We start from the raw sequence: 27996 nt of genomic DNA, 5'->3' as shown, positions 1-27996 counted from the left end.
CAAATAACTATTTTTCTTACAAAATATATCTAAAACTTACTGAGAAATAGTCTTTGAGAATGTCTAAATATATATTTATATCCTCAGCCTAAAAAAAGTAAGTAAATATGCCCAAAAACAACAAGGCAGTTCACAAACCTCTCCATAGAGAGCTGTATCAGTACACCATGGTATTACACGTTTGTGTCTTTATACTGTCAGCAGGGGGCGCTAAAACTTTTTTTTAAAAATTTTGTTTTAAAGGCCAAGACTCTCTTTTAACCTAAAATCCTGCATTAATTGAAAAAATAGTGAAAAATATTAGAAATTTTTTTTTGTATTATTTCTAATGGGAAAAATTGATCATAATTATTGCATAAATATTAATTAGTATCATGAAATTCTCTCAAAATACAAAATAAAAAAGTAAAAATATTATTGAACAAAAATAAATTACATTGGTTTTGCTGAGGGAGAAAAAAATAAAATTTTAGGGCTCCGGTCACTTTTGACCGTGAAGAACACCAGTGTTACTCCAAAATGAGGAGCACCTGTATCCAATAAAACATTTTTAATTATGTATTGTAAAAAATGTATTTTACATGTTAATATTAATTATTAATCAAAATTAAGCATATAAATATAGCAAAAATAAAAGGGACCATAATGATCCACTGTTCAATTAATTGGGAAAGTTTAGAAAAGATAAAGCATCTGTACAAATAAAATGTCAAACATAAAAGGTTTAACATTAACATTTCACAAAACGTTTGGTGCCACTAGTAGTACAATGTATGAAATTTCTGTGTTCTGCTTTTCACTTTAGACTCTCTATGATGAAACGTAACACTCCATCCACTGCCTGTGGGCCAAACGTGTGGGTTAAATATAACGAATGATTGTGTGTCTGATCTGTCATATAAGTAAAATTATTATAATAAGAATGAATCCATAAAATTATTATTATTATTTAAAGATATGACAAGACAGGATGAACCCTATTTCTCACAAACCCCTTTTCTCTTCTCAGAGCATTTGAGATCATTCCAGCTCCGGATGGTGCCTGAAGGCATCAGTTCAACACAGTCCTCATCTCCACCTGCGTTATTTGGCTCACCTTCATACCAAAACCTGAAGAACAATGTGAGCTTATTACAGAAGCTATAGGAAAAGTGAAAAATAAGTAAGAGAGAGAAGATTTCTGTTATGCTAAAATGATCTGGCTGTGGTGTATTTCTCTGATGTGTGTGTTTTATGCAGTGGTGAATTATCCAGCCATTTCATGCTGCCTTCATTCTCAATGTCAGTCAACCCAATGCACACTCTGTCCTTGATGAATGAAGATAAGAACCTCTGTGTGAATAAAACAGGAGTAAGTGTGATTCCTCTCATTCATGGACAGACACTCACACAAACTCACCTGCTTCTCTTCAGTGTTGATAATGACCAGATCAGTCGATCCCTGCAGTACTGCCGGCTCTCAGACCAGCTCTTCAACTCACTGGATATAGAAAACCTGTCATTTCCTTTTAATAAACACAAACAGTTTTGTTTATTGTTTGTTTTGTAAAGTGCAAATTAAAATACACTTCCATTTGTACAAACCTTGTTCGTATAACTTCCTTAGTTCAGTCTGTAGCTCAGTTTTTTTCTGACTCAAAGAGTCAACGCTTCCCTGTAACTGGCTTTTCTCAGCAGTAAGATCATCGACTCTGGTCTCTAACTCCAGTTTCTTCTGACTCAGAGAGTTGAGGCTGTTCTTCAGTAGGTCTTTCTCAGTCATTAGATCAGTGTAATTGTGCTGTAAGCTGCTGATGGTCTGATTGAACTCTTCAACTGTGTTCTTGTGACTCTTGAACAGAGATTCTCTCTCTGCTGTGATGGAGATGTGCTGCAGTGCGATGAAGACCAGCAGAAGAACACAAATGAGCCCGAGACACGCTGTCATCAACACCAAACACCTACTTCCTCCTGACAAACAGGACCAAAACAACAAATCCACCTTTATCTTTAAATAATAAAAACGTTTATTCCTTGATAATAACAGCAACATTTATGCAGTACAATATGCAAATAAAAACATGTTTTGTTAAAAATAATTCCATGTTAAATCATATAAAAAAGCAGAAAAAGGTTATTTGAAAAAGGATTTAAACTAATAATATAATATTTCTCATACTTGAATGACACCATTCCTGCTTCAAATGATTTCTACTTACTGCACTTTTGAGCGTTTCCTTCATCCTGTCTGTGATTCTGTGTTTGAGGTGCAGGTGTGTCCTTAATATCATCGTTTTCAACATTTTCATAAATGTCCTCTAAATCCATGATTCACTCATAAGACATCCAGTTTACACAGATGAGCTGTGGTTGAATGACAGGCATGGTTTCTTTTAAATAGTGCTAACCTTAAACAGGAAGTGGCTTTATTAGTTCAGACACAAAGAAAAAATGAAACTCTCCAAAACTCTCTGCATTCAGACTCAAACATCTTTAAACAGGCATTACTTGACCATTGTATTAATGGTAATTAATTGGAAGAGAATGAATAACATTTTTAAGGTGGAACAGAGAGGATGATGGTAGAGAAAACAGAGATGCCTTGATGTTTAGCTACTAAATGTGTGTGTGTGTGTGTGTGTGTGTGTGAGGGTCAGTGTTCTGTCAGTTATTCACTAAGATGGTATGAATAAATAGCCTACATAAAGGTGAAATATACCCTTATTCACCTTATTGGAAACTGGATATTGTGAGTTTATTATAGAATAATGTAATTTCTTATATAATGGCAATTTTACATTTTCCTTCTAGCAAATTTCATATATTTATATATAATCTATTTTTAATCTCTATAATAAAAATGTATAATTCAGATTTTGATCTCCATATCCATTTACATATATTATATATATCTTCCAAGGGGTTTTTTCCCTCCTAGGACTTTTTTCCCAGTGTTAGCACGCTGGGTTTTTCTCCTAGGGTTTTTTTTCCACCCCTGGGAGTCAGCCGACATTGGCTTAATGTAGCACCATCTTGTATATGTTACATATTACCACGCTTGCTTGTACAGCTTATTTATAACCACTTCTCTTTTTTCTGTGCTTCTAACATGTAAAGCTGCTTTGAAACAATTACCAATTGTAAAAAGCGCTATATAAATAAATTTGACTTGACTTGACTTGAAAAAACACATTTATACATTACAGACTATATAACAAAATTGATATCATAATGGATATTTATATATAATACAACAACGATTCCATAAAATAATACATAAAAGGGAACAAACAATTAAATATCACATTTAGGGGTGGAACTTTGTCACAGAGACGAACTCCGTGATTCCCTCCTCTGGCCATCGGAGGGAGCCGTCACCTGAATACTGACACACACACACACACTACATTTCCCAGAAGCACATACCTTGGACTGATTACTACACCAGCTGATTCCTATTACACGGACTATAAAAGACTCTCTACCACGCTCTCTGATCGCGAAGTCTTGTTTTGCCCCGGTGAACATTTCTGAGTGTTATTTCCTGTTTGATTACCTGTTTGATTACCTGTTGCTGACCTTGCTGTGTACCGTTACTGATCCTGTGCCGCCTATCTACTGACCTTTGCCTGTGACTACGTTCTGTGAGTGTTATCTGCCTGTCCCGACCTGTTTGCCTCTTATCTAGACCACGATTCAGCCTGCCTCTGTTATACCTGTCTGCCCCTGTTCGACCTCACCTGTACGACTACTCTCCATTAATAAAGCATGCAAATGGATCCCAGCCAGAGTGATGAGTCATTACAAACTTAAAGTATCTTAAATCCCTTTTTTCCGTGTGTGAATTGTTGTTCAGGGTGGGATTTTCAGGCATCTGTTCAATACAGTCCTCAATTCCATTTTCATCATTTGGTTCACCTCTATTCCAAAACCTGGATAACATGTATCAGATTTCCATTTCTTAGGACCCCATATTCAAATTATAACAGTGTCTAAGTTTTATTTAGCAACTAAGCGATAGGAATAATTATATTTATGTTTATTAATTTGGCAGAAAGCAATATTATTTAAGAGCCAACAGTACCCGGTTACCACAACAGCAAGTTTCAAGAGTGTGCTAAAAGAAACAGTGAGCAGAAGTGAAAGTGCAGGAAAGTGTTTTATTTGTAGGAGGTGCATTTGTTTTTGCAGTTCATGTTAAGAGGTTGCAGAACAGGTGTATCTTCAGCTGTGGTGGTCTCACTTTAAAAAAAAAGAAAAAAAGCAAAACTCATAAATAAAGCACAAATAAAGTGTTTTAGCACTTACCGATTCAGCATTGAATTATCCCCTCGTTCTCAATGTCAGACAAACCGATCCACACTCTCTCCTTGACTAATGAAGATATAAACCTCTGTGTGAATAAAAACAAGAATAAGTGATTCTCCTTTTCCTCCTTAAGCACACAATCAGAAGCATAGTGTAACGAAGTGGGAAACAGGTTCGAATCCAAATGCAGCTTTTATTAGATAAGTGTGTAGTCGTACAGGCCAGGTCAAAACAGGGGCAGACAGGCAGAATCGTGGTCACAGTACAGGCAGAAGTCGAGGCAGGCAGATATCACTCACAGTCCAGGTAACAATAAACAGTCCAAAAGGTAGGCGGCAAAGAATCATAGACGAGAGGCAGACAGGATCGGTAACAGACAGACAGGCAGGCAGGCAGACAATACAGGATGATAACGCTCAGGGTTGTACACAAGGTGAAACAAGACTTCGCAATGATGTGTGGTGAATGAGAGTCTGTTATAGTCCGGTTAATGTGCTGCAGCTGGGTGTGGTGATTAGTGATTAGTGTGGAGTGTGCGCAGGTGACCTGCAGGGAGGATTATGGGAATTGGAGTCCGGGAAGTGACAGGAATTATGACACATAGGGAGCAACAAAATACATGTAAATATTCACACTGTTAAGTTATTATTTATTATTTATGATAAGTTGTAAATAAAAAATATTGGAGTACGTTTTCAAGAAGACACTATTTCATTTCTTCTACCTCAAAATTTCATGTTTAATTCAATGTTTTACTTGCCATTTTTTTGTAATTGTTTGTAAAACAAGCAATTTCTAACTTTTTTTTTCATTGTAAAGGGGCACATTTACTGTGCTTTGCTGATTTTGTAATGGTGGCAATACTCGGCTGTACACTTTTAACCTCAAAATTACTTTACTTTTTCGTTTGGGCGCCAGACAGTAAGGACTGTCAAATTTAAAGTGCATATTGCAGGTTATAGCCCCCAGGACTCAATGTATAGAAAAATAATGAAGGAACTAGAATTTCCTCAAAATAAACTTATAAATACGCTATTGTGGCTTCTGGAGATGTTTTTGTGAGACAATTTTACTTACGCATCTGAAAAAATGCGCAAACCGGAAGTGACGTAATGGGAGGGAGTCATGGAGATTAAAACAATAGGAAAATAATGGATCACAATAACAGTTTGGACGCTGACAAAATTGCAAATGTTTATGGACACTCAAATGACGGACCACAGCCATACAATTATGAGCCTGCTATGAAGCCAAGAGAGCAGGAACAGAGGATTAACGTTAGACAGAACAACGGTCAGGGGAGACAAATTGAGCTGTGGTGTGAGGAGAACCAGTGGAGAACAGGGCAGGTGTCTTGGTAAGAGACCAGTGTTAGCTTATAGATATGCAATATACATGTTAGCTAATGATATATAACACCAGGGCCTGAAGTTAACTTTTTTGACCACCTGCCACAGTAACTTTTTACCAGCCAGTTTTTTTTTTGTTGTTGTTGTTTTTTTGCCTCATAAAGGTGAAAAATAGAAATCACACAAACATTGTTCTTTAACTTATAAGAATACACATTTAAGTGCTGTCAAGTTATTAACGAAATCATTATAAGTAATAATAACTCTTAGACTATAATTTTTTTTATCTTTTTAATTCATTGATTTGCTGTGTCACACAGACATATTCATATGTCATAGTCATACTGACTGCTGCTAATCTGAGTCCACAAAAAAGGAGCAGATGCACTCCTCTTCCTCCACCTCTGCTGCAGCTGCATCTTCCATGAGGTCTGGTCTCCTTGACCGTATGCTGCTGGCATGCCACATCTCAACTGCTGTGCTAGGGTCAAAGTCTTTGATTGAGGGGGAGGACAGATGGACAAAGAGCAGGTCAGACAGTGTCTCACATTTGAGACTGGACCGCAAATCAGATTTCACCATCTTCATTACATTAAACCCACGCTCACAGTCTGCTGTTGATGCAGGCATGCATAACACCAGATCCACAAGGTCCAGGAAGTCAGGGCATGTCTCCCTCAGCATCCTGTTAACTTCAGCCCAGGTTAAAAAAAAACAACAACAGACGCAAAAACAACAACTAATGAATCACTCAATTCTCATTGGCTACCCGCCAATGTGGCAGGTAGATTGACAGTATTACCCGCCAATTGCAAAATTCACCCGCATTTGGCGCGTGGTCGGGTGTTAATTTCAGGCCCTGGTGCTGTCATTTGTCTCTTTACCGGCGCTCAAAAGAAAAACTGGACATGAGTCACGACGCATATCACAAGCACAAGCATATTGTATAAAGCGCTTATACATATAAAAGTGACTTTATGCTACCCACCTGTCTGCTGATGATGTATTTAATCACATTAGAGAAAACACGCACACAACACTGCTCTTGAATGGCTACATTTATTTACTTTAAAATATATTATGCAGTGCCAAATTATCTTTTTTTTAAATTAAGACAATGAGCAATTTTAATGGTTTTAATTATTTTATTAAAAAAAAACAAAAAACATTTAACTGCATTCTTGTCAATTTCTGAATGTTTACTTTTTGATTTATGAATTATATCAGACTGATGGGAGAAACTATTCAATTGCTGGACTTGGTTTTATTGGTTTTAATTTAAGAATTTCTTGACATTTGTTAGTTTTTTATTAGTTTGTCCTGAATAATTGCATGAGGATTTTAAAGAGTGTTTTATAAGTTATTGCTTAATTGCATTTTTTTAATGTAATATTTATATAAACATTTAACTTTTAAAATAAAGGGTTTATAACTACATTACCATATTCTGCTGCAAATAGACTGTCAATGTGATATGATACTAAGACTAAACTTACTATAATGTCCTGCAGATGTAGCATCGTCTGATTCGCAACCCCATTCCAAAGATGACTTGGAGGGTCAGTGTGTAAGATACTCATTGGGCATATTGACTTTGTCATGAATCTTTCTATTGTTTGTATTTAGCATTTACTAATCACATCTATTTTAACAGAACCAGATTAGATAGTGTTTTTTCTTTTTTAATATAATGGCATTTATTTGTTTACATTATGATAATAATCCCCCCCCCCCCCTTAAAAACAATAACTGAAAAAAAATATTACCCTTTGTAAGATAAACAAAAAATTTTACCTAATGGTATGTAATTACTTATTTTCTCAAAAATAAAATATATAAATCACCTTTTCAGTCTCAGAATGTTTTTTTTCCCTCTTTCATGCTTTCTAAAGTAGTATTTCTAACCTTTTCCTTTAATACTTTCCAACACTGTACTCAATCTGCTTTTAAGAAAACAAATTTAAAACCTTTAAGAGAGTTAAACACTCTGTTTTTCTCCAAAATCACTTAAATCAGTAAAGAAAATGAAACAATACTTCTCTTAACCTCAATTGTACACTTCAAAAACCTGTTTCTCACGATATACAAGCTCGTTCAGTTCAATATTAGGAGTCACGCAGTCAGTGACGCACTCGAAATACTGTTTCGTTGCCGTTGGGGCCCAGCTCGTTGGTGCACATTAACAGCTGACGAATTCAATGTAATCCACATTCAACAGTCTTGACAATGAACACACTTACATCCCTCTGATGAAATTGTAGCAATGTTGTGTACGCCACGAACACGCCGTTTCCCATCACGAGCAGTCCACAGACACACGATGAATCCAGTAGATCCACGTCCCACGATGAACCACACGATCTGTCCAGCATGCGATGAATCCACGAATGTCCAATAACCTTCTCAACAGTTATTGTTATGAACTTGAAATGTCACTAGCTGTTAAGCCCTAACGTTAGTCACGATCACACACATCTTGACTCGAAAACAATAAATGAAATAATGAAATACACTTTAAATAAAGAACAGAAACAAAACGAGCACCGTTACTCTACACTTTGGGCCTTATTTCAAAGAAATATATGAAGTCTCCAAAATGACACACTCTTAATACACACAGTAAACTAAGGAAGTGGAAGCTGATTACATAAGTCAGGTGGGAGTTTTCCCTATTTCAAATGTTATTTTTAACATTTTAAATGTATTCTATTATTTGACTAGTATTTTATACTGAATAATATTAACCAATTTTTTTTTCAGCAGATGCCACCTGAGATCCTGAGACATATCCTCATGAATGTGGTCAAAGAAGATGGAGATGTGGCTTTCTTCAGACTGTCTCTGATGTGCTGGCTTTTCCATGATGTTGTTTGTGATGCATCATTCAGAAAAGACGCTCATTTTGCCTGGCTTGACTAAGTTTTCATTTTATTTTTTTAGATTTTTACCAGTAGATAGTTGCATTTTAAGCTTTGCTCAGAACTTTTTATTGCTTTAAATCTCTTTCTTACAATAGGTGTTGTCAACTGGAGTGCACACTCCAGTGACTACAAGGAGATGTATCGAGTGCCATATAAACTGAACAGTTGCCTTTGTTGTGGGGAATTACTTAAAGACTTCCCACCAGGCTATGTTGGAGATGGAAGGAAAGGAATCCTTTGTGCATTTCACTCAACCAAAGAGTTTAAAGGTTACTGCTCAGCAGACTGCTTCATCTGTGACGGAAATCACTATAGCCCCAAGGACAACTATTTATAAAGCTAAATATAAATGGTCACTTGAGTGACAACTGCTTGATCTGACTGCTGTGATCAGTTTGTATATTAAACTTAAATTCAGGGGGGGGGTTATTTATTTTTATTTTTTTAATAAATGTACTTGCATGTCTTGCAGACACTGAACAGCAAATTAAGAGGAATCTTATGTACAGATCACTGTTGAAAACCAGACTATATATATATATATATATATATATATATATATATATGACAAGTTTTTTTTTCTTGGTGCTGTTAATATTTTTGCATTATCCCCATCAATGTGTACTGGTATTTTAAGTTGTAAATACAGACTTTATTGTATTGTACCTTTTAGGATTAAAATTACAGAGACAATTACTTGACTCTTTTTTGCTTCCACTCAACAGCAAATATGACCTAAATAAAATAAAATGGCTTTTATTTTAAAATGTTCTATATACACGCATTAACTTGTGCAACCTTATGAACATTTTTGTCCATTTCAGTTTTGTTTTTTATTATAAGTGTGCCTTTGTTAATGCCAACTACATGAATTTTGGCTCAGGTGTTTATTTTTATTGGAATTTTAATATTTTACCCTCATTTCCTTAAAAAAATCAATTTTACCCTCCGTACAAAAAATACTCACACTCAGGACCTTGAGGACAAAAATGTCCACATTGAAACCCATTAAAACTGAAATTTTTTAATCCAGGGCCATTTGACTATAAAATGATACAATATTTGCAAATAGGCATTCATTCTAGGTTTTTCTTTTTCACCCAAACATGCATCTTAACCCTTGATTGCACTTTTTCACTTGTTATTGTTTTTTTACGGAGATAAAAGGTGTGCTTGAATTTGAAGTAGAAGTTCAGAAGCCCCTTAACACATTGTTTTAGTTTTCACCACAAGAAAATGCTGATTGTTTAGTCTGGTAGATTTTATACAAAGTTTGAGTTCACACAGGTGTTCTCACAGCTAAACCTATAAATTTGTGGTGCTTGAGGGGTTGAGCATTTCATTTTTTGAAGAGACGTTACTCAGCAGAGGAAGCTCTGAAGCTAGTGTTGCCCACTGACAGTGAGCACACAGGTGCATTAGAAGCTGAGGATGTAAAGAAACCGATTTGTAAAGCGTTAAAATTCTGAAAATTAATGAATGTTTGGTAATTATGAATAGAAGAGATGCTGATAAAAAAAAAAAGTCAGTGAAAGTGGCAAAAAATATTAATATATAATATTTCTATGACAGTTTTTTGGCATGGACATTTTTGTCCATTATGGACCTAAGTGTGACTATGGACCTAATCTGACACTACATAAAAACTTTTTTTTTGATGCACAAGGGTTAAAAAAAACTACTTGCGGTGACATTATGCTATTAATCCATCAAATTTAGGTTTAAAAACTCTAAAATTGTGTGATTTAAAATAAACTATTTTGCATGTGTGTAGAGAAACTAAACAATATAGATCTTTAAAAAAAAAATGTAAATAATTACTTATTACTATTCATCAGTACTACTACTATAGAGGTTAGAACATCATCTTAATACAATATAGAGTTCGGTAGTGCGCATGCATCTATGACTTAACCAAAAAACACCACCGCGCATGCACGTGACAACGTCCAGTACGTATTGGATCTGATTCAGCTACGTCATCGTGCTACAGGCTGCAGCGAGGACTTCTTGGAAAAAGGGGGGCCAAGATGGCGTCTTGCTGAGTAGACCTGTTATGCGCACCTGTTCTGATTGAGAAGGAATTTGTTTTGGTCAACGGGTCGTTACGCTCCTATGGCGGATGATTTTACTTGCTAAAAACTGTAAAACAAAAGCTGGAACCCGCCTGTAAGTTTAATGGGCAAAAAACGAACTAATAGGAACTTGCGTGCCTCGTGGAACTTGGACAGTCTGATGTCTTGTGAATCTCTTGAACAAACCATGGATGTCTCCGTGCCTGAATCCGGAGAAGCCTCCCTTAGATCACAAGATAAGTTTGAAAAGGATTTCGACGCATGTCTTGCTACACCCAGAAAAAGTCTGATAGTGTTGTATCGCTTACTGAGATATTCGATGCTATTCAGTCCCTGAATTCCAAGCAAGACGCGGTTTTTCAAAAGATAACTCACATCGAGAGCTCCATTGAGATCACAACTGCTGCTGTAAATTCTTTGTCAGACACCGTCAATCGACTCCTTTCAGATGTTGCCACTCATGGCGAAAAGATCGGTAAGGCCGAAGCTTCGATACAACATATGCAACAAGAGAATGTGTCTCTCAAGTCCAGAGTGGAAGAGCTAGAAAGGTACAGCCGTAGATGGTGTTTGAAATTGCTCGGAGTGAAAGAACGTGAGGAAGAAAATGTCCGAACGATCACCATAAATCATTTGGCAAGAGTGGTCCCGCGAATCAAAGACAAGCTGGAGGAGGCTGTGGATGTGGTCCATCGTGTAGGCAAACAACAGCCAGATGGCTCGCCACGGAGGCACCGCGACATCATTTGGATGGAGGCTAAGAATTCTATTTACCTCAGAGAGAACGCTCTCTACGTCAAGGAGTCCCTATCCAAAGCGTACATTGAAAGTCGGAACAAACTTTGGCCCCTTGTCCTGGCGGCACGAAAGGAAGGAAAGAAGGCCGGTTTCAGCAGTCCATTTGCTGTTATCAATAACAAGAGAATCGCTGCCAATTCAGCACTGCATCCGTAAACTGACCACAAATTTCTAACCGCGTGTCAGGTTCGATTTACTTTTTTCTGCACAAGTTTGCCCAGTTCGAATTATTGACATTCTTCAAAGGGCGTTCGACCTTATTCTACTGATTCCCTGATCCTTCTTAAAGGAAACAGCGTTACATAACTTCCAGTTAGGTGTTCAATACACACTGTAGTTGTCATTTTCCTTTTCTTTCTTTTTCCCTTAATTTTTATTATACTTTTATTTGTTAATGGACAAATTCGAGTTCAACCAGCTGAACATTGTTTCTTTAAATGTGCGGGGCTTAAGAGATGACATTAAAAGAAAACGTCTCAGGTTACGTATGTAACCATGGTTCCCTGAGAACAGGGAACGAGACTCTGCGTTTCCTTGCCATGCTTCGGGTTGCCTGCCTGCAGAACAGTCCCTCAAGATGATAGATGCTGACTGTTTCTCCAGGCGCTCCTTTATACTTCTGGGTCGCGCCGTATTACGTCATAGGCTGTCGCCGGCCAATAGGATTGGAGTTGTTGATAGTTGACTTTCGGACACCTGGGTCACGTGACGTTCCCCAAAGCGTTTACTGCAAACGCAGAGTTTGCAAAGTTTTCCCTTTCGAAAGGGAACTCCACTCTGCGTTTGCAGTAAATGCTTTGGGGAACGATATACCCACACCGCCATGCTTGAGGAGAGTGCCTGCCAAGAAATATGGCTGAGACAAAGGCTCCAGAGCAGTTAGAGAACTGCTTGGCAACTCCCCCTCGGGTCATACCAGGCTGTCAGTGACAGCATTCCCTTTGGCCAACAGCCCAAGCTGAACTTCAAGAAGGCCTTCCTCAGAGGGCCTACAGAAGCTGCTAAGGCGCCTGGAACCAGCTTTTCCGAAGAGAAAGTTGTCCCTTTAAGGGAATGTGGCCAAGGAACCAAAGGGAACCTCGGCCAGACACTTAGAGGGGAACGAAGTCACCCCCAATGCCACCAGGGAGGCCGACTGTGAAGGAACAGACTTAGTTCTGGCCAACCCTGTCTGAATACAGAGCCTCTAAAATGCATTCTTCAAGAAGATAGTAAGTAAGAGTGACTGCAAAGAAGCAGAAACCAACTAAAACCCACGCATAGAGACGGGCATCCTGGAGAGCAGAACTCAGCTGAGTGCTAAGAACCCTCATATTGAGGGGAGATAATCCGCTCATCCTAGGATCTACCCAGTGCTTAATTAACGCACTGAGGAGGCTGTGCACTAGAGAACCCTGATACAGGGGAGCACAAACCAGCCTGGGGCTGAATCTTAGGAGGAGGCCTGATTAAGGCCTACCACCATGATCAGCTTAGGGATCTAAGCACTATTACAAACACAACCCTGAAAGGGAAGTACAAAGCTCACCTAACTGGTAGACCATGCAATGGGCACATACTCATGGAGGCCAAAGAGGGGCCTACAGCATGATAGTAGCTATATGTGAAATAGAAGTATATTCAGAAAGTGGCCTGGAAGGGCCACCCTGAACGTCTGTCTTTGCTGGGGTAGACAGACAACTTCAACGGCAGCATAGGAGGCTGCAAAGTGCCCACATGACAATCCACCTAACACAATCCAATGAGCAGTGTACTCAGTAAAAGCACCTTTTACTCTTTAACACTCTGAGGTCTGAGGGTATCGCCGGCGATACCACCGCGTTTTTTTTCTTACCAGTGTGAAAGAGACTCAAAATACTCTGTTAATGTTGCACATACAATTAAGAGTTATACACCATTTTAATCTGTGGAATCTTCTTTTATTTGTGTACACTCAGAGTAAAAACAAAATGTTGTGCTTTTTGCAAAATAAAGAAAACTATCATGATGCATGATCTCTCGTCTCCCTCTGAAGGAAGTCCAATCTGATAGTTCTCAGAAAATGAACTGTAACTTAGTGAATACTAATCACAAAAAAATTAGTCTTGTGTCTAAAAAAACGTTGAAATGTCAGGTTTTAAATCGTGTAAGTCAAAATGAAAACAAACATTCTGTGTTTATGTAATCTGTATGAAAAGAGAGCCATGTCAGAAATCCGTGATTCAGCTCATTATCCGCTAATGCGCCCACGCCCACGGAGGGAGCGCTATTCAGACGCAAATTCTGAGTCAATACATGCATACATCATCTCAATCGTGTATTTATTGTCTTGAAAAGTGTTTTGAATAGCCATATTTAGCGATCTCTGTCCTCTGTTAGTTCGGTTAGTTCCTGGATTGCCTATTCTTCTTTAGTGCTCAGGCATTTGTGGACTAAAGGTGTACAGAGCGCCCTCCGGCTGCAAGTATGAATTGAAAAAACAGTATCCAGCACTCATAGTAATGACAATAAATCCTGAATAAATATTACTCTTCTGTATAGAAAATTGACAAACATATGAGAATCCATCCATATTTCTCCAAATGTGCATGCTTTTAAGCTAAAAGCCTATATGAAATGCCATAGAGGTAACATAATTGTTCAGACACTTTGCATCACAGAAATACATTATATTTTAAAGAATATAATAGAATACCATTATTTTAAATTGTAATAATATTTCACAGTATTGCTGTTTTCTCTGTATGTTTGATTTACACCATGATGCGATTTGAATCATGATCACAAAGGTTTTTTTCACAGCCTATCTGACTGAAAGGCCTCATTAATATGCAAGTCATTTCAGGTCATTATTATGTGATTCTTTTGTCTTCTCAGGTGAGAATCACCCATTATACATGAGGATTCACGCCTCCATGCATACTGTGTTTCTTGACCAAAGATGTTTTAGAAAATTTAAATCTCTCTATTGTTTTATATGAACAAGCAGGCAGCATAATTTTTACCTCATTTTGAAGCAAAAACTCTACAACCTCAAATACCCAGAAGTCTTGTGAACAAAGATTTAATATATATTTTTTGGCTTTATTTCAGTGACTTAAGTTTTTTGTTTTTTCAATAATCACGCATAAACGTTATTCCCTTCAAAAACACAAACATGTACATACATGTTCCTCACATATTATTGTAGCCTAGTTTGTGCTGAATACAGTGTAATGACACTTTTTCCATTAATATGTTTATGAACAACTGAAAAAAGCACAAATGTCAGGGCATGTCAAAACTTCTCCAGGGTCCCAAAAATCCTCAGACCCCTGAGGGTTAAAGCAAGAGGAGTACAGCGTACACCAACACGTATTAAGGAAGGCCTGGAGGGCCCTATAACCTCAACAGACACGTGGCATCAGCTCGTGGCAGTGTTTAGGTCCCAAGCACAGTAAACAACCCGCCAAAGAGGAGGTTGGATCTACCACTTGGGCCCCTGGCCAGCGAAAGTGTATAGAAATAATTCTCAAAGAGAAATACACCCAAACATACTCCAGTGTGTTCAAAAAGGCAGCCCGTAGGCCTAGCAACCTCTAGGACACACGGCGTAAGTCTCGTGGCCGTTTCTAGGAACCCTAGGCTCTAGGTGGCTCTTAGCTCAACTAGAGTAGAAATAAGACTCAGTCAAGTCAAGTCAAGTCACCTTTATTTATATAGTGCTTTTTACAATGCAGATTGTGTCAAAGCAGCTTTACATTGATAACTGGTACATAATTTGGCTGCACAGCAGCTCTTAATAATAATGCAGGCAGATCAGAAGCACTGTTGAATAAATGTCAAGAATACTATTGAATATCAAATGTCAAGTGTCCCCAACTAAGCAAGCCAAAGGCGACAGCGGCAAGGAACCCAAACTCCATCAGGTGACATCAGGTGGCAAACAAGTGGCAAATAGGTGTTAAAATGGAGAAAAAAAAACCTTGGGAGAAACCAGGCTTAGTCGGGGGGCCAGTTCTCCTCTGGCGAACAGTGCTTTGTTACAATCAGGTTGCTATCATAAGTCTGATAGGATTGCAACAATCAAAGTATTTATTTCAGTTCCATCCAGTTGAGGATCGTATTCATCACGCCGGTATGGAAGGTCTGTTGAGGAACTGTGCTACTGACTGTCGTGTCGATGAGGCCTTCACAATGGATGATCCAGTTGACTCGATCTCTGCTGATACTTCAGGGCTGCGTTGTGGTCATGTCCGGTTGAGGATCGTATTCATCACACCGGTATGGACGGTCTGTTGAGGAACTGTGGCACTGGCTGTCGTGTTGATGAGGCCTTCACAATGGATGATCTAGTTGACTCGATCTCTGCTGATACTTCAGGGCTGCGTTGTGGTCGTGTCAAGGCGCAGGTCCTTGGTCTCAGCTGGATACGGCCCAGATCCGGTTGACTACGGTAAACCTCAGGATAAACAGAAAGACTAATATTAGCGTAGATGCCATTCTTTTTCTGATGTAACGAGTACATCTGGTGTTATAGGAAGTGTTCCCGGTTCCGGCTGACCTAATCTATGCAGCCTAATAATCCTTTAACGGATTTGAAAATATAAATTGATAATGTGTTATGTGTATGCCAGGTTAAAGAGATGTGTTTTTAGTCTAGATTTAAACTGACAGAGTGTGTCTGCTTCCCGAACAATGCTAGGAAGATTGTTCCAGAGTTTAGGTGCCAAAAAGGAGAAGGATCTACCGCCTGCAGTTGATTTTGATATTCTAGGTATTATCAGCTGGCCTGAATTCTGAGATCGCAATAAACGTGAAGGACTATAATGTATTAAGAGCTCACTTAGGTACTGGGGAGCTAAACCATTTAATGCTTTGTAAGTAATTAGCAAGATTTTAAAATCTATACGATGTTTAACAGGAAGCCAATGCAGTGATGACAGAACTGGGCTAATATGGTCATACTTCCTAGTTCTAGTAAGAACTCTAGCTGCTGCATTTTGTACGAGCTGTAGTTTATTTATCAAGCAAGCAGAACAACCACCCAGTAGAGCGTTACAGTAGTCTAGCATTTTTCATTGAGAGCATATGTCGTAGTTTAGATATATTTTTCAGATGGAAGAATGCAGTTTTACAGATGCTAGTAACATGGCCTTCAAATGAAAGATTGGTATCAAAGAGCACACCCAGGTTCCTAGCTGACGACGAAGACTTAACAGAGCAGCCATCAAGTGTTCAGGGAGGCAAATGTAGGTTAAACCGAACCTCAGTAAGGTTTCACTACCACACTCCACCTGAGAGGCTAGCCACTCAAAATACTCAGTAAAAGCACCTTGTTACTCTCATAGCAAGAGGAGTACATGACTGAACTCCATATGTTGCACCGGAGGCCAAAGTAGGCCTACCTAGTAAGCATATGGCATCAGCAAGTGGCTGCCATAACCAGACCACAAAAAAGCCATGTATTAAAGACTTCCTCAGAAGAAATACATAGAATGCTGCCACCCAACGTGAACAGGCCTGATTAGGGCCTATCTGTCGGGGTGGGGCGTGGCCTTTTGAGGTAGTTCACCTTACCTGATACAATCCAACGAGCAGTGTACTCAGTAAAAGCACCTTTTTACTCTTTAAAGCAAGAGGAGTACAATGCATGCCAACACGTATTAAGGAAGGCCTGCAAGGGCCTATAACCTCAGACACGTGGCATCAGCTCGTGGCAGTGTTTAGGCACCAAAAACGATAAACAAACTGAGCAAAGGAGGTTGGATTTATCATTTGGGCCTCTGGCCAACCAGAAATGTATACAGAATTCTCAAAGAGAAATATACACAAACATACACCAGTGTGTTCAAAAAAGGCGGCCCATAGGGCCTAACAACCTCTAAGACACATGGTGTAAGACTAGTGGCCGTTTCTAGGAGCACAATATATCCACCCTAGGCACTAGGTGGCTCTTAGCTCAACTAGAGTAGGAATCAGACTCAGGGAGGCAGATGTAGATAAAACCAAACCTCAGTAAGGTTTCACTAGCATAACCAACCTAAGGGGCCAGCCACTCAAAATACTGAATACTGAACTCAAGAGGCCATGTATTAGAAATTTCCAAAGAGGGAATACATGAAACGCTGCCAAACATCAAGAACAGGCCTGTTTAGGGCCTATCCATCGGCGATGGGGCGTGGCTGATGGTGGCATGGTTTCCCAGGCATCCTACCAACAAGTCGACTAAGAAAGGAGGCCTTGAGGGGCCTACCATTCCAGCAACAAGTGGCGTTCAGCCTGTTTGCAAATTAAAAACACCAACCGTGCCAACGTGTGGACTAAAAAGGAGGCCTGAAGGGGCCTGCCGATTCAATGACACGTGGCTCCAGCTCGTGAATTTAAAAGGAGACCAAGCTACAGGGAACCAGCTCTAACCCAACATAACTATGGGAAGCTAACTGCAACCTGTGCTAGGCTACACATTCCAACAGGCAATGTACCCTAAACATGTGACTAAAGGGAACCAAACAAAGCCAACATGGTCTAAGGGAGGCTATAAGGCCTACTACCTCAAACAGACACATGGCAGGGCCTGTGGCAGTGTAAATATGTGAGCAAACTATGATCAGTTAAACAGCATTGTAGAAAACAACTGCTAACTAGGAGGCTAAATGTCATAAAGCCTACAATCCGAGTTATATGCAATATAGCTGCTAACAAGATCACCAGGGAGCTTAAATAGATACCAACTGCTGTTTAAAAGGAAAAACACTCTCATACAGATTCTCCAATCTGTTCTAAGCCTTAGAGGACGAAAAGCTAAAAAACTAGCATCGTCAACTCAAACTTGATAAATACAGATATCAAGTGGCTCAGAGGAAATTCATTTCCTTTAGCATGAAAGTTCTAGGAAGTGGGGCCTAGCAAATACCTGCATAACTTATCTACGCAAAGATAAGGGCCTAACACCTGAGAGACAGCATCAGGTAGTTCCCTTTTGAAAGGTAACATGAATTAAAAATGAATGAATACAAATGTAATGAAGTGAGATTTGATGAGTGTGTGTGAAGATCAGAAAGAGGATTTACAGAGTGTCTCTCTATCCTTTAATATCACACAGAGACAATGAGGAATCAACCTTAAATCCAGCACAGAGGGGTTCAGTGAATGTGGTGTTGAGTGTGTGTAAGCGTGTGAGTGTGTGTGTGTCAGAGACGCTGTAGAAGGACAGAGTGCCGGCCGACACATCCACATACACTCCTACTCTATGAGAGGATGAACTGACAGTAGGTATATCAGTCCTGTTATTATTGTGCCAGACAGTGAATCCTCTATCAGAGCAGTACAGACTCCAGGATTTGTCATTCCACCCAAACACACAGTCATCTCTCTCTCCTTTCCTGCTGATTCCTTCATATGTCACTGATATATCAACATCATCTCCGCTCCATTCAGCCTCCCAGTAACAGCGTCCATTCAGTCTCTCTCTACACAGAACTTGCTCACACTCATCAAATCTCTCTGCATGATCAGGATACGGCTGATGCTCTTCCACACACTTCACCTTCCTGTTCCCATCAGACAGAACAAGTTGAGGATGTGCTGTGTTTGGATCCAGTGTGAGATCACCGGCATCTGAACACAAGAAGAGAGAAACATCAAGAACAACAACAGTGAAGATGTGTGTGTGTGTGTGTTTACAGCTTTGACAAGATGTCCTCCAGATTCACAAATGTCCTCTCTAATCCGGTGAAAGCTGTTGAACAGAGACTAGAGATTCAGACCTCACTAGCAGTGCCGGTCCTAGACTTCTGGAGCCCTAAACAAAACTGTGTGAAAAAGCTGTCAGGCCTGAAACAGAGCAGACTAGTGTTGTCAAAAGTACCAAAGCGACACTTCAATGTGAAGGCGTAATGATAGCAGGCTTTCTGCAGTAGCGGCTCGGCTCATTCCTGCTTTCAGACGATCCTGTGTGTGTTTGTGTGTGTGTGAAGAGCCTCAACGGTTTATGTTTACTGTGTGTTTCTGCAGTGTTGATCACTGTAGCCAATCACAGACATGTTTGTTGATCATGTGAACACAACAGTTTAGTCAGAATCAACTCAATCCTCCAGAGTTTGTTCAGCGTGAGCTCTGCACTCTCCAATGGTTTCTCTATAACCAACAGTGTGAACATGATGTCAATAAGAGATCGAGAGACAGATTTGATGATCGTAACAGCAGTTTTCACTCAGTCAGTGAGTTTGTGCTGCGGCTGAACTGAAGGCAAATCACATTCATCGATTATAAAGAAACACATTCATAATTTGAGTGACAGTTTTATTGTTCATGCTGCTAAGTTCACACAGTTTCAGGAGTTACAGCCGTATTGAACTAAATCTGAAACTGTGATGATTGACATTGTGATCATAAGCAGAGCAACGGACGGACAACAACAATCTGATATGAACAGATCTGTGCATTAAGACTTAAAGTTTAAAACAGACCTGACACTTGTTCTGTTTCTTTCTCATTTATTACTAACTTTTCATTTGATCTTGATCAATGTTTACTTCATTGAACAATATTTGAAGAATACATGCTAATGTTTTAATGCATTATTAACTTATAATTATTATTAACAGCAATAATAAAAACTTCACTTATTTAATATTTTTATTTTCAAATAGTTACATTTAAAAAGCTATTAAAATAAAATTACAATTAGTTACAATTTTACTATGGTATTGAAATTGGTAAAGAAATGTTTACTGGTATTGGTTTATATATAAATATAAAGCAGAATTTAATGAATGTAAAATTATTACCATGTCACATATTATTACCATGTCACGAATCATGATTCGTTTGCACATGGCCTTCCTGTATGCTTATCTCAATGACTCCTTCCAAGATACTTACCTGTCTCCAACGTGTTCCCAAGTCTCAATCGTTGTTCCTCATCTCATGTGAGTTCCTCAGTGTCTTCTCAGCTCCAGCCCGTCATCTGCCTGTGTTATCTGCAAGAGAAAAGACAAGTATCAATCCAGTATCCGTATCTGCCACCTGTCATATCTGCCTTCACTCACCTGCACTCCGTATATGCTCCTGGTTGTTCAATAAACTATATTACCTGCATTCCTGTGTCCCTGTCCCCTTCTGTATTGTAACAAAAGACTGGACCACTACCGTTGAACACCAGTATGAGCACCCCGGATCCATTTCAAGAGCTTGTGGACGTATGCACTCTCCACTAATCCACCCGCATCTTCACCAGTGAGCACTTCTGCATCCACCGCCGCCTCTTCCTTACCACCCACCGTCACCAGTCCAATGGCTAAACCGGCGCCCTTCTCTGGTTCGGTGGAGGATTGCAACGGATTCCTCCTGCAATGTTTGCTGGTCCTGGAGATGCAACCGGCACCTGTACCCCAATGACCACGCTAAGGTAGCGTTCATAATTTCTCAGTTAGATGGCAAGGTTGCTTCGCTGGGCTGAACCTCTTTGGTCCCAGAAAAATCCCATAACACAGTCTCTCTCCAGTTTCATCACTCACTTCAAAGAAGTTTTCGGAAGACCTGCCTGGGATTCTTCAATCGGTGAGCAATTACATCAGTTGAAACAAGGATCAATGACTATTAACGAATATGCTCTTCGATTCAGAAACCCTCGCTGCCGCTAGCGGATGGAATGAACAGTCCCTCATAACCACGTATCGTCAGGGATTGGATCCATGCATGCGGTTGCATCTCGCTGCATACGAGGATTCCATCGGACTTGAATGTTTTATCCAACTCTCCATTCGCTTCGCCACTCGTATGCAGTCGTGTCTTGAAGAGCACCAGGGCCAGCCGTTATTTCCATCATTACTCTGCCGACCAGAATCCATCAGCTCCCCAGAACCAGCCAGCAAACCCATGCAAGAGGAAAATACTCGTCTGTCTATGACTGAGCGGCAGAGACGGCTGACCCAGAACCTGTGTCTCTATTGTGGACTGTCTGGGCATTACATCTCTGAATGCCCCACTCATCCATGGTGAGTGTGATTATTCCCTCTATAAATAAGATGAAACCACTCACCACTGTTGTAAACCTTACTGCTGCCGGTGTATCTTATCCAGTCAGTGCCCTCCTCGATTCTGGATCATCTGCAACTTCATCTCCGGCGCCCTCTGCCATCAGCTCAAGCTCAAGACCACAGCAACGCCGTCGACTTACCAGATCCACTTGGTAACTGGAAGGCCCCTCAGTCGAAAACAAGTGTGCTTCAGCACCAGCCCGATCCAGATTCAAGTCGTCATCCTCTATGTGGAGCAACTCCATCTGCTGGTTCTGGAGGAATCCACCGCTGACGTGATCCTAGGGTGCCGTGGTTGGAGCAGCATAACCCAGTTATTTCTTGGAAGACTGGAGAAATCCTGAAGTGGAGCGACAACTGCTTTCTGAATTGTTTCTCTGAGTTTCCAGTTCCAACATGTCCACGTTCCGAAGATTTGTCAGTTTTTGCCACGTTCATTGAAAGCCCTATCGAGAAACGCTCAGTGGATATTCCCCCGTGTTAAGCCTCCACGCTGCCTCCACACCGGCCATGGGACTGTGCTATTGATCTGCTTCTGGGTGACCCAGTGCCCCGCGGAAAGATATATTCACTGTCCATCCCGGAGGAGAAGACCATGGAGGAATACATCCAAGAGGCTCTGTCACAAGGTTACATCCACCCTTCTACTTCCCCTGCTGCTCTTTTTCTTCTTCATGGCAAAAAAGGATGGAGGCTTGCAGACCTGCACTGATTACAGAGCACTCAATAAAATCACTGTGAAGTTACGTTACCCACTTCCTCTCGTCCTCATCTGCGCTAGAACATCTCCGAGGTGCCACTGTCTTCACCAAGTTAGACCTCCGCAGCGCGTACAACCTCATCCAGATACGTGAGGGGGACAAGTGGAAGAACGCATTCATGACCCCTACTGGCCATTATGAATAACTTGTCATGCCGTATGGACTTGTCAACGTCCCCTCTGTATTCCAGGATTTCATCCATGAGGTGCTCCGGGAGTTCCTTCACAAGTCTGTCCTGGTTTACATCGATGACATCTTGATTTACTCCCGGAGCATGGCCATCCATCACCACCACGTTGCGGAGGTCCTGAAACGCCTGAGGGAATTCCACCTGTTCCTCAAAGCAGAGAAGTGTACCTTCCACCAGCCCTGAGTGCAGTTCCTTGGGTATTACATCGATAGCAGTGGCATCCGGATGAACGAGAGGAAGGTGGCTTCAATCAAGGACTGGCCAATTCCCACGACCATCAAAGTGCTCCAAAGATTCGCAAATTTCTATCGACGATTCATTCAAGGTTACAGTATCATTTCCACTCCACTCACCAACTTCCCACGCAATAACCCCAAATCTCTGTCCTGGAACCCAGCCGCTACTCAAGCCTTCGAGACCCTGAAAGAAGCCTTTACCACCGCTCCCCTCCTGGTATATCCCGATCCTGAGAAGCCCTTCATCGTGGAGGTCGACGCCTCAACCACCGGAGTGGGAGCGGTCCTGTCGCAGCAGGAGGGGAACCCAAGTAGACTTCACCCATGTGTCTTCTCCCGCAAACTCAACCCGGCGGAGATCAACTAGGACATCGGCAACAGGGAGCTTCTCGCCATCAAGCTGGCCCTTGAGGAGTGGAGGCATTGGCTTGAAGGAGTTAAACATCCGTTTGTTGTTCTAACTGACCACAAGAACCTGGAATATCTTCGAGATGCAAAACTACTAAACCCATGCCAAGCACGATGGGCCATGTTTTTCACTTGTTTCAATTTTACCATCTCCTATCACCCTGGGTCCAAGAATGTAAAGGCTGATGCCTTATCCCGTATCCACGGTCCTGAAGAAAGCTCTGAAACTCCTGAACCAATTCTGTCCAAGAAGCTCTTTGTTAATCCCATTGTCTGGTCCGAAGAGACACTGCCCGAGTCCAATGCCACCACCAACAGGTTTGCTCTACATCACCATCATCACACGTCACTGGGCACTGACCACCCTGGGGTCAATAAAACCCTCTTGTTGCTAAAAGAGCGCTTCTGGTGGCCAAACATGGCATCCGATGTCAGAAGGTACGTGCAGGGATGCAAGAAATGCGCCATCTCGAAGAGTCCACGGCATCTTCCCTCCGGAAAACTCCATCCTCTGCCCGTTCCCAACCGACCCTGGTCACACCTAGGAGAAGATTTTAAAACTGACCTTCCTGCCTCAGATAATTGTACCTGCATACTGGTGGTTGACAGATTTTCTAAATCATGTTGTCTGATTCCTTTAAGGGGACTGCCCACGGCCATGGAGACTTATGATTTAACTTATGTTAAATCATATTTTCAGATATTATGGAATTTCTGAGGGCATCGTATCGGATAGAGGGCCACAATTCATATTGGCTAGTTTTGAGAGCAGATGCCATGTAAATTAATATTTAATACGATAAATTAGTATTTCACGGCACACGAATGTATGTATACAGAAGAAAGCTCTGTCTAGGCTCTGCCCTTTCACAGGTTGTGTCGAGCTTTTTATTAGTCTGGCTGTTTGATGAGAACTAGATTAAATGTAGTTGCAATAAACTCTGTAATAATCCGTATAAATGTATCGGATATATAGGCTACTGTTGCGCGGAACTGAGTTAAGAACTGATGGCGTGGCTTGATCTTTGGTTGACCAATCAGCGGGAAGGGGCGTTTTATTCCCGCCCATGTAGAGATCAAATATTCAAGCCGTTTATCCATTTTGGTTTTATTGTTTTTCCATTTGGCAGATTAGAACAAAGTGTGATTAAAACAAAAATAAAAATATGAAAAAAAACGACTCGAGATTCGTTTATTAATTCTCATGAGGAGGGTCGAATATGTGATAAATGAATGCTTTCTTTGTTTTTCCGTTTAGAAGACAAAAACGAAAAAACTAATTATCTGAAGGTACACGGACCTTAGATAACCCAGAGTGATCAATAAATAAATTAAAATTAAAGAAATAATTAAAATAATGAAAGTATATAATTCTTTAATTCTAAAGTAAAGAATTGTTGTTCATTTTTTCCGCAGCCAGGTGGCGCCAACGGGCGGTAAACTCCGGTTTAGTGGTGCTTCTCAGCACTCGTTAGGAGTTTTTCAAAATGGTTAGATGCATTAAAATGATATCTATTTTGTGTTATTCCACGTTGGAAAACGAACATGGATGGGTCCGGGAACATTGGATACACACTGCTTCCCGGAGAGATGAGAGACATGTTTTTAGCCAAGTATGTTAAATCATTCCGTGAGTAATATCTTGTGATCAACGCAATATATTATATTGATTTTGGATTCATTTTAATCTTGAGAATCTGCTTTAAATATTGATGTGCAATTTTCTATGATCTGTGCATTTTTCATGAAGTTATGAGCATGTGAAATATACATACTTGTATTCAGTTAGCGGCTGTGCTATTTTTGTTGTAAACGCATATTACTCAGACTCATTAGAGGGTGAAAGCAACGCAACAGAAGCATGTTGGAGGCTTGCTATGAAAGTTTAAAGTCTCTGGTTTTGTATGCAAAAAGAATTTTTGTGCTACCTATATGGATTCAATTTTTATTGGCTTTTAAAGAGAGACACGCAAATGGGAGCGCCGACGCTCCATCCGGTCTTAAGGGGTTAAATAAAGAAAATCAAGGATGGCTTGAAGTCAGTGGGTCGGCCAAAACAATAAACAAAAGATGGGGGATCTACCTACTTTTAAAGATCTTCCCTGGAAAAGAGATAACAAAATAAAAACACAAGTCTTACCTCCCTGCTAACATAAGAAACAGGAGAAAATGGTAATTAACACTCTGAGGTCTGAAGGTATCGCCGGCGATACCACCGTGGTTTTTTCTTATCAGTGTGAAAGAGACTCAAAATACTCCGTCAATGTTGCACATACAATTAAGAGTTATACACCATTTTAATCTGTGGAATATCTTCTTTCATTTGTGTACACTCAGAGTAAAAACAAAATGTTGTGCTCTTTGTAAAATAAAGAAAACTAACATGATGCGTGATCTCTCATCTCCCTCTGAACGAAGTCCAATCTGATAGTTCTCAGAAAATGAACTGTAACTTAGTGAATACTAATGACAAAAAAATTACACTTATGTCTAAAAAAACGTTAAGATGTCAGGTTTTAAATCATGTAAGTCAAATCGAAAACAAACCTTCTGTGTTTATGTAATCTGTATGAAAAGAGAGCCATGTCAGAAGTCCGTGATTCAGCTCATTATCCGCTAATGTGGCCACGCCCACAGAGCCAGCGCTATTCAGACGCAAATTCAGAGGCAATACATGCATTCATCGTCTCAATCGTGTATTTATTGTCTTCAAAAGTGTTTTGAATAGCCATATTTAGCGATCTCTTGCCTCTGTTAGTTCCTTGATTGTCACATGATATTCCTCTTCTTTTACTGAGGCATTTGTGGACAAAAGGGGCAGAGCGCCCTCCGGCTGCAAGTATGAATGATGAAAACACAGTATCCAGCACTCATAGTAATGACAATAAATATAGAATAATAAATATTATCTCTGTATAGAAAATTGATATAAACATATGAGAATCCATCAATATTTCTCCAAATGTGTATGCTTTTAAGCATATTAAGAAATTATGGTCAATATAAGATTTTAAGAGTCAAAATGTGAAGCTTGAGTCTTAGATCTTTTTAATGATGTATAGTTTGTCAACTGCACATCAACATTTAGGCTCTATAATATAACAAATATAGTAGCCTATATGAAATGCCCTAGAGGTAGGAATGTTCAGATGCTTTGCATCACAGAAATACATTACATTTGAAAGTATATTAAAATAGAAAACCATTATTTGCTTAGTGACTTGAGACTTCTTTTAAAAACATTATAATGGCATTATAATGTGTTCAATATTTTGACTGGTAGTGTAATTTAACATAGGCCTATACAAAATTTTCTTCATATCATGTGCAATAATACGTGCATGCATGAGATCACAAAAATCATGTTTTTTTTGTCCTGAGTGGACTTTAATCCTGTTATTAGCATGATCACAGAGGGTTTTTTCACAGCCTACCTGACTGAAAGGCCTCATTAATATGCAAGTCATTTCAGGTCATTATTATTCAATTCTTTTGTCTTCTCAGGTGAGAATCACCCATTATACATGAGGATTCCCGCCTCCTCGCATACTGTGTTTCTTGACCAAAAGTGTCTTAGAAAATTTAAATCTCTCTATTGTTTTATATGAAGGAGTAGGAAGGATAATTTTTACTTCATTCTGAAGCAAAAACTCTAGTCTACAACCTCCAATACCTAGAAGTCTTATGAACACAGATTTAATATACTTTTTTTGGCCTTATTTCAGTGACTTAAGTTTTTTGTTTTTTCAATAACCACGCATAAACATTATTCCTTCAAAAATACAAACATGTACGTACATGTTCCTCACATATTATTGTAGCCTAGTTTGTGCTGAATACAGTGTAATGACACTTTTTCCATTAATATGTTTATGAACAACTGAAAAAAGCACAAATGTCAGGGCATGTCAAAACTTCTCCAGGGCCCCAAATATCCTCAGACCCCTGAGGGTTAAACAAAAAAAAAGGGCTCACCACTAACAAACGGTTTGCATGGAAAAGGGCAATTGAACATTTACCGGCCTATACCGCTAACAATTTGTACTCCACACCAGGATTCTGTTTGAAGGGCTAATCCAGCAGCATCACACACACTCGGCTGGTACAACAACACCAACGAAGCAGGAGAGGGAACTCATCGAACAGTCTTCCCTCCAAGCTTTTATCCTCTGAACGATTCCCGGCTCCACCCACATAAACAGCTGCACCTGTGTTCACACCAATTCGCACAGAGCAACAGGGAGAGAGCGAGCGAAAGAGAGAGAGCACTTCACACACAAATTTGCTCCACACAACGTTACACGACATAAGTGACGTTTAGACACGTAACAGCGCAAAATATTTCACTTAAATAATTAGGTCTACAGATTAACAAAACGAAAGTGGTTATTTGTGGCGCACTCCAAAGATCTAGAAAAGGAAACAGACATTCTGATTGTTTTCGTTATTTGAGTGTCTTTTGTAAATATATGAATGATGTCTTGCTTTTACCTGTATGACCATAAATTACAGAGAAAGTCTGTCTTATAGAAGGAAAACAAATCCAGTGGTCGCGCCGGCACCTCACACGTGCACACACAAATTCTTGCATTGCTTACTTGATATCCGCAGCGTGTTAAATAGCCTATTAAAATAAAATACAATCAACCAACCGTTACACTGCTCAATTCAATTCTGTAATACAATCTGCCATTTACCAGCCGTGACCAACGCCTGACTGTGCTGTTATATGTGAAGATTTACGTCGATAATGCGAGTGAAGTACAAAGCTCATAGGCCTATAATAAATAATAGTTTAACATTCATCTCGAAAATGAAAACAGTTGGATTCGTGCCGAATGAGAAAGGTAGGCTATTCAGTTTAAATTAATTCGTTTTGCATCTTATTTACTTTTATTTCCAATAAATAAATCTGTTTTTGCCTTGAATATAGCAATAGAAGCTGGAATGGCGTTAAAAAAGAAAAGAGA

At 39.8% G+C, this 27996-nt stretch overlaps 2 protein-coding genes and 1 long non-coding RNA gene across 10 annotated transcripts in view; all 3 read right to left on the bottom strand.

Annotated features, from left to right (window-relative positions):
* The window catches only part of LOC125280859 (gastrula zinc finger protein XlCGF57.1-like), a 1316469-nt gene that overhangs the window by 390793 nt on the left and 897680 nt on the right, over positions 1-27996 (bottom strand). The gene's annotated exons all lie outside the window — the stretch shown is intronic.
* On the bottom strand, positions 336-1173 carry LOC125243923. Its single transcript, XR_007179184.1, has 2 exons — positions 993-1173; positions 336-841 (listed from the first exon to the last, which is right to left on the bottom strand). It is a non-coding gene; the product is annotated as an uncharacterized LOC125243923 (long non-coding RNA).
* LOC125242842 (NACHT, LRR and PYD domains-containing protein 12-like) overlaps positions 16502-27996 on the bottom strand; it is a 58086-nt gene continuing 46591 nt past the window's right edge. For all 8 annotated transcript variants that reach the window (XM_048151840.1, XM_048151890.1, XM_048151901.1 and 5 more), the window contains one exon: positions 16502-19008. In XM_048151840.1, the coding sequence (XP_048007797.1) occupies positions 18473-19008 (536 nt within the window). In that variant the 3' untranslated portion in view covers positions 16502-18472. The remainder of the gene's footprint in view (positions 19009-27996) is intronic.

Source organism: Megalobrama amblycephala, linkage group LG1, assembly GCF_018812025.1.
Source record: "Megalobrama amblycephala isolate DHTTF-2021 linkage group LG1, ASM1881202v1, whole genome shotgun sequence".
Classification (NCBI taxonomy): Eukaryota; Metazoa; Chordata; class Actinopteri; order Cypriniformes; family Xenocyprididae; genus Megalobrama; species Megalobrama amblycephala.
Note: the sequence above shows the minus strand (reverse complement) of the source record. Positions and strands in the feature narration are given on the sequence as shown.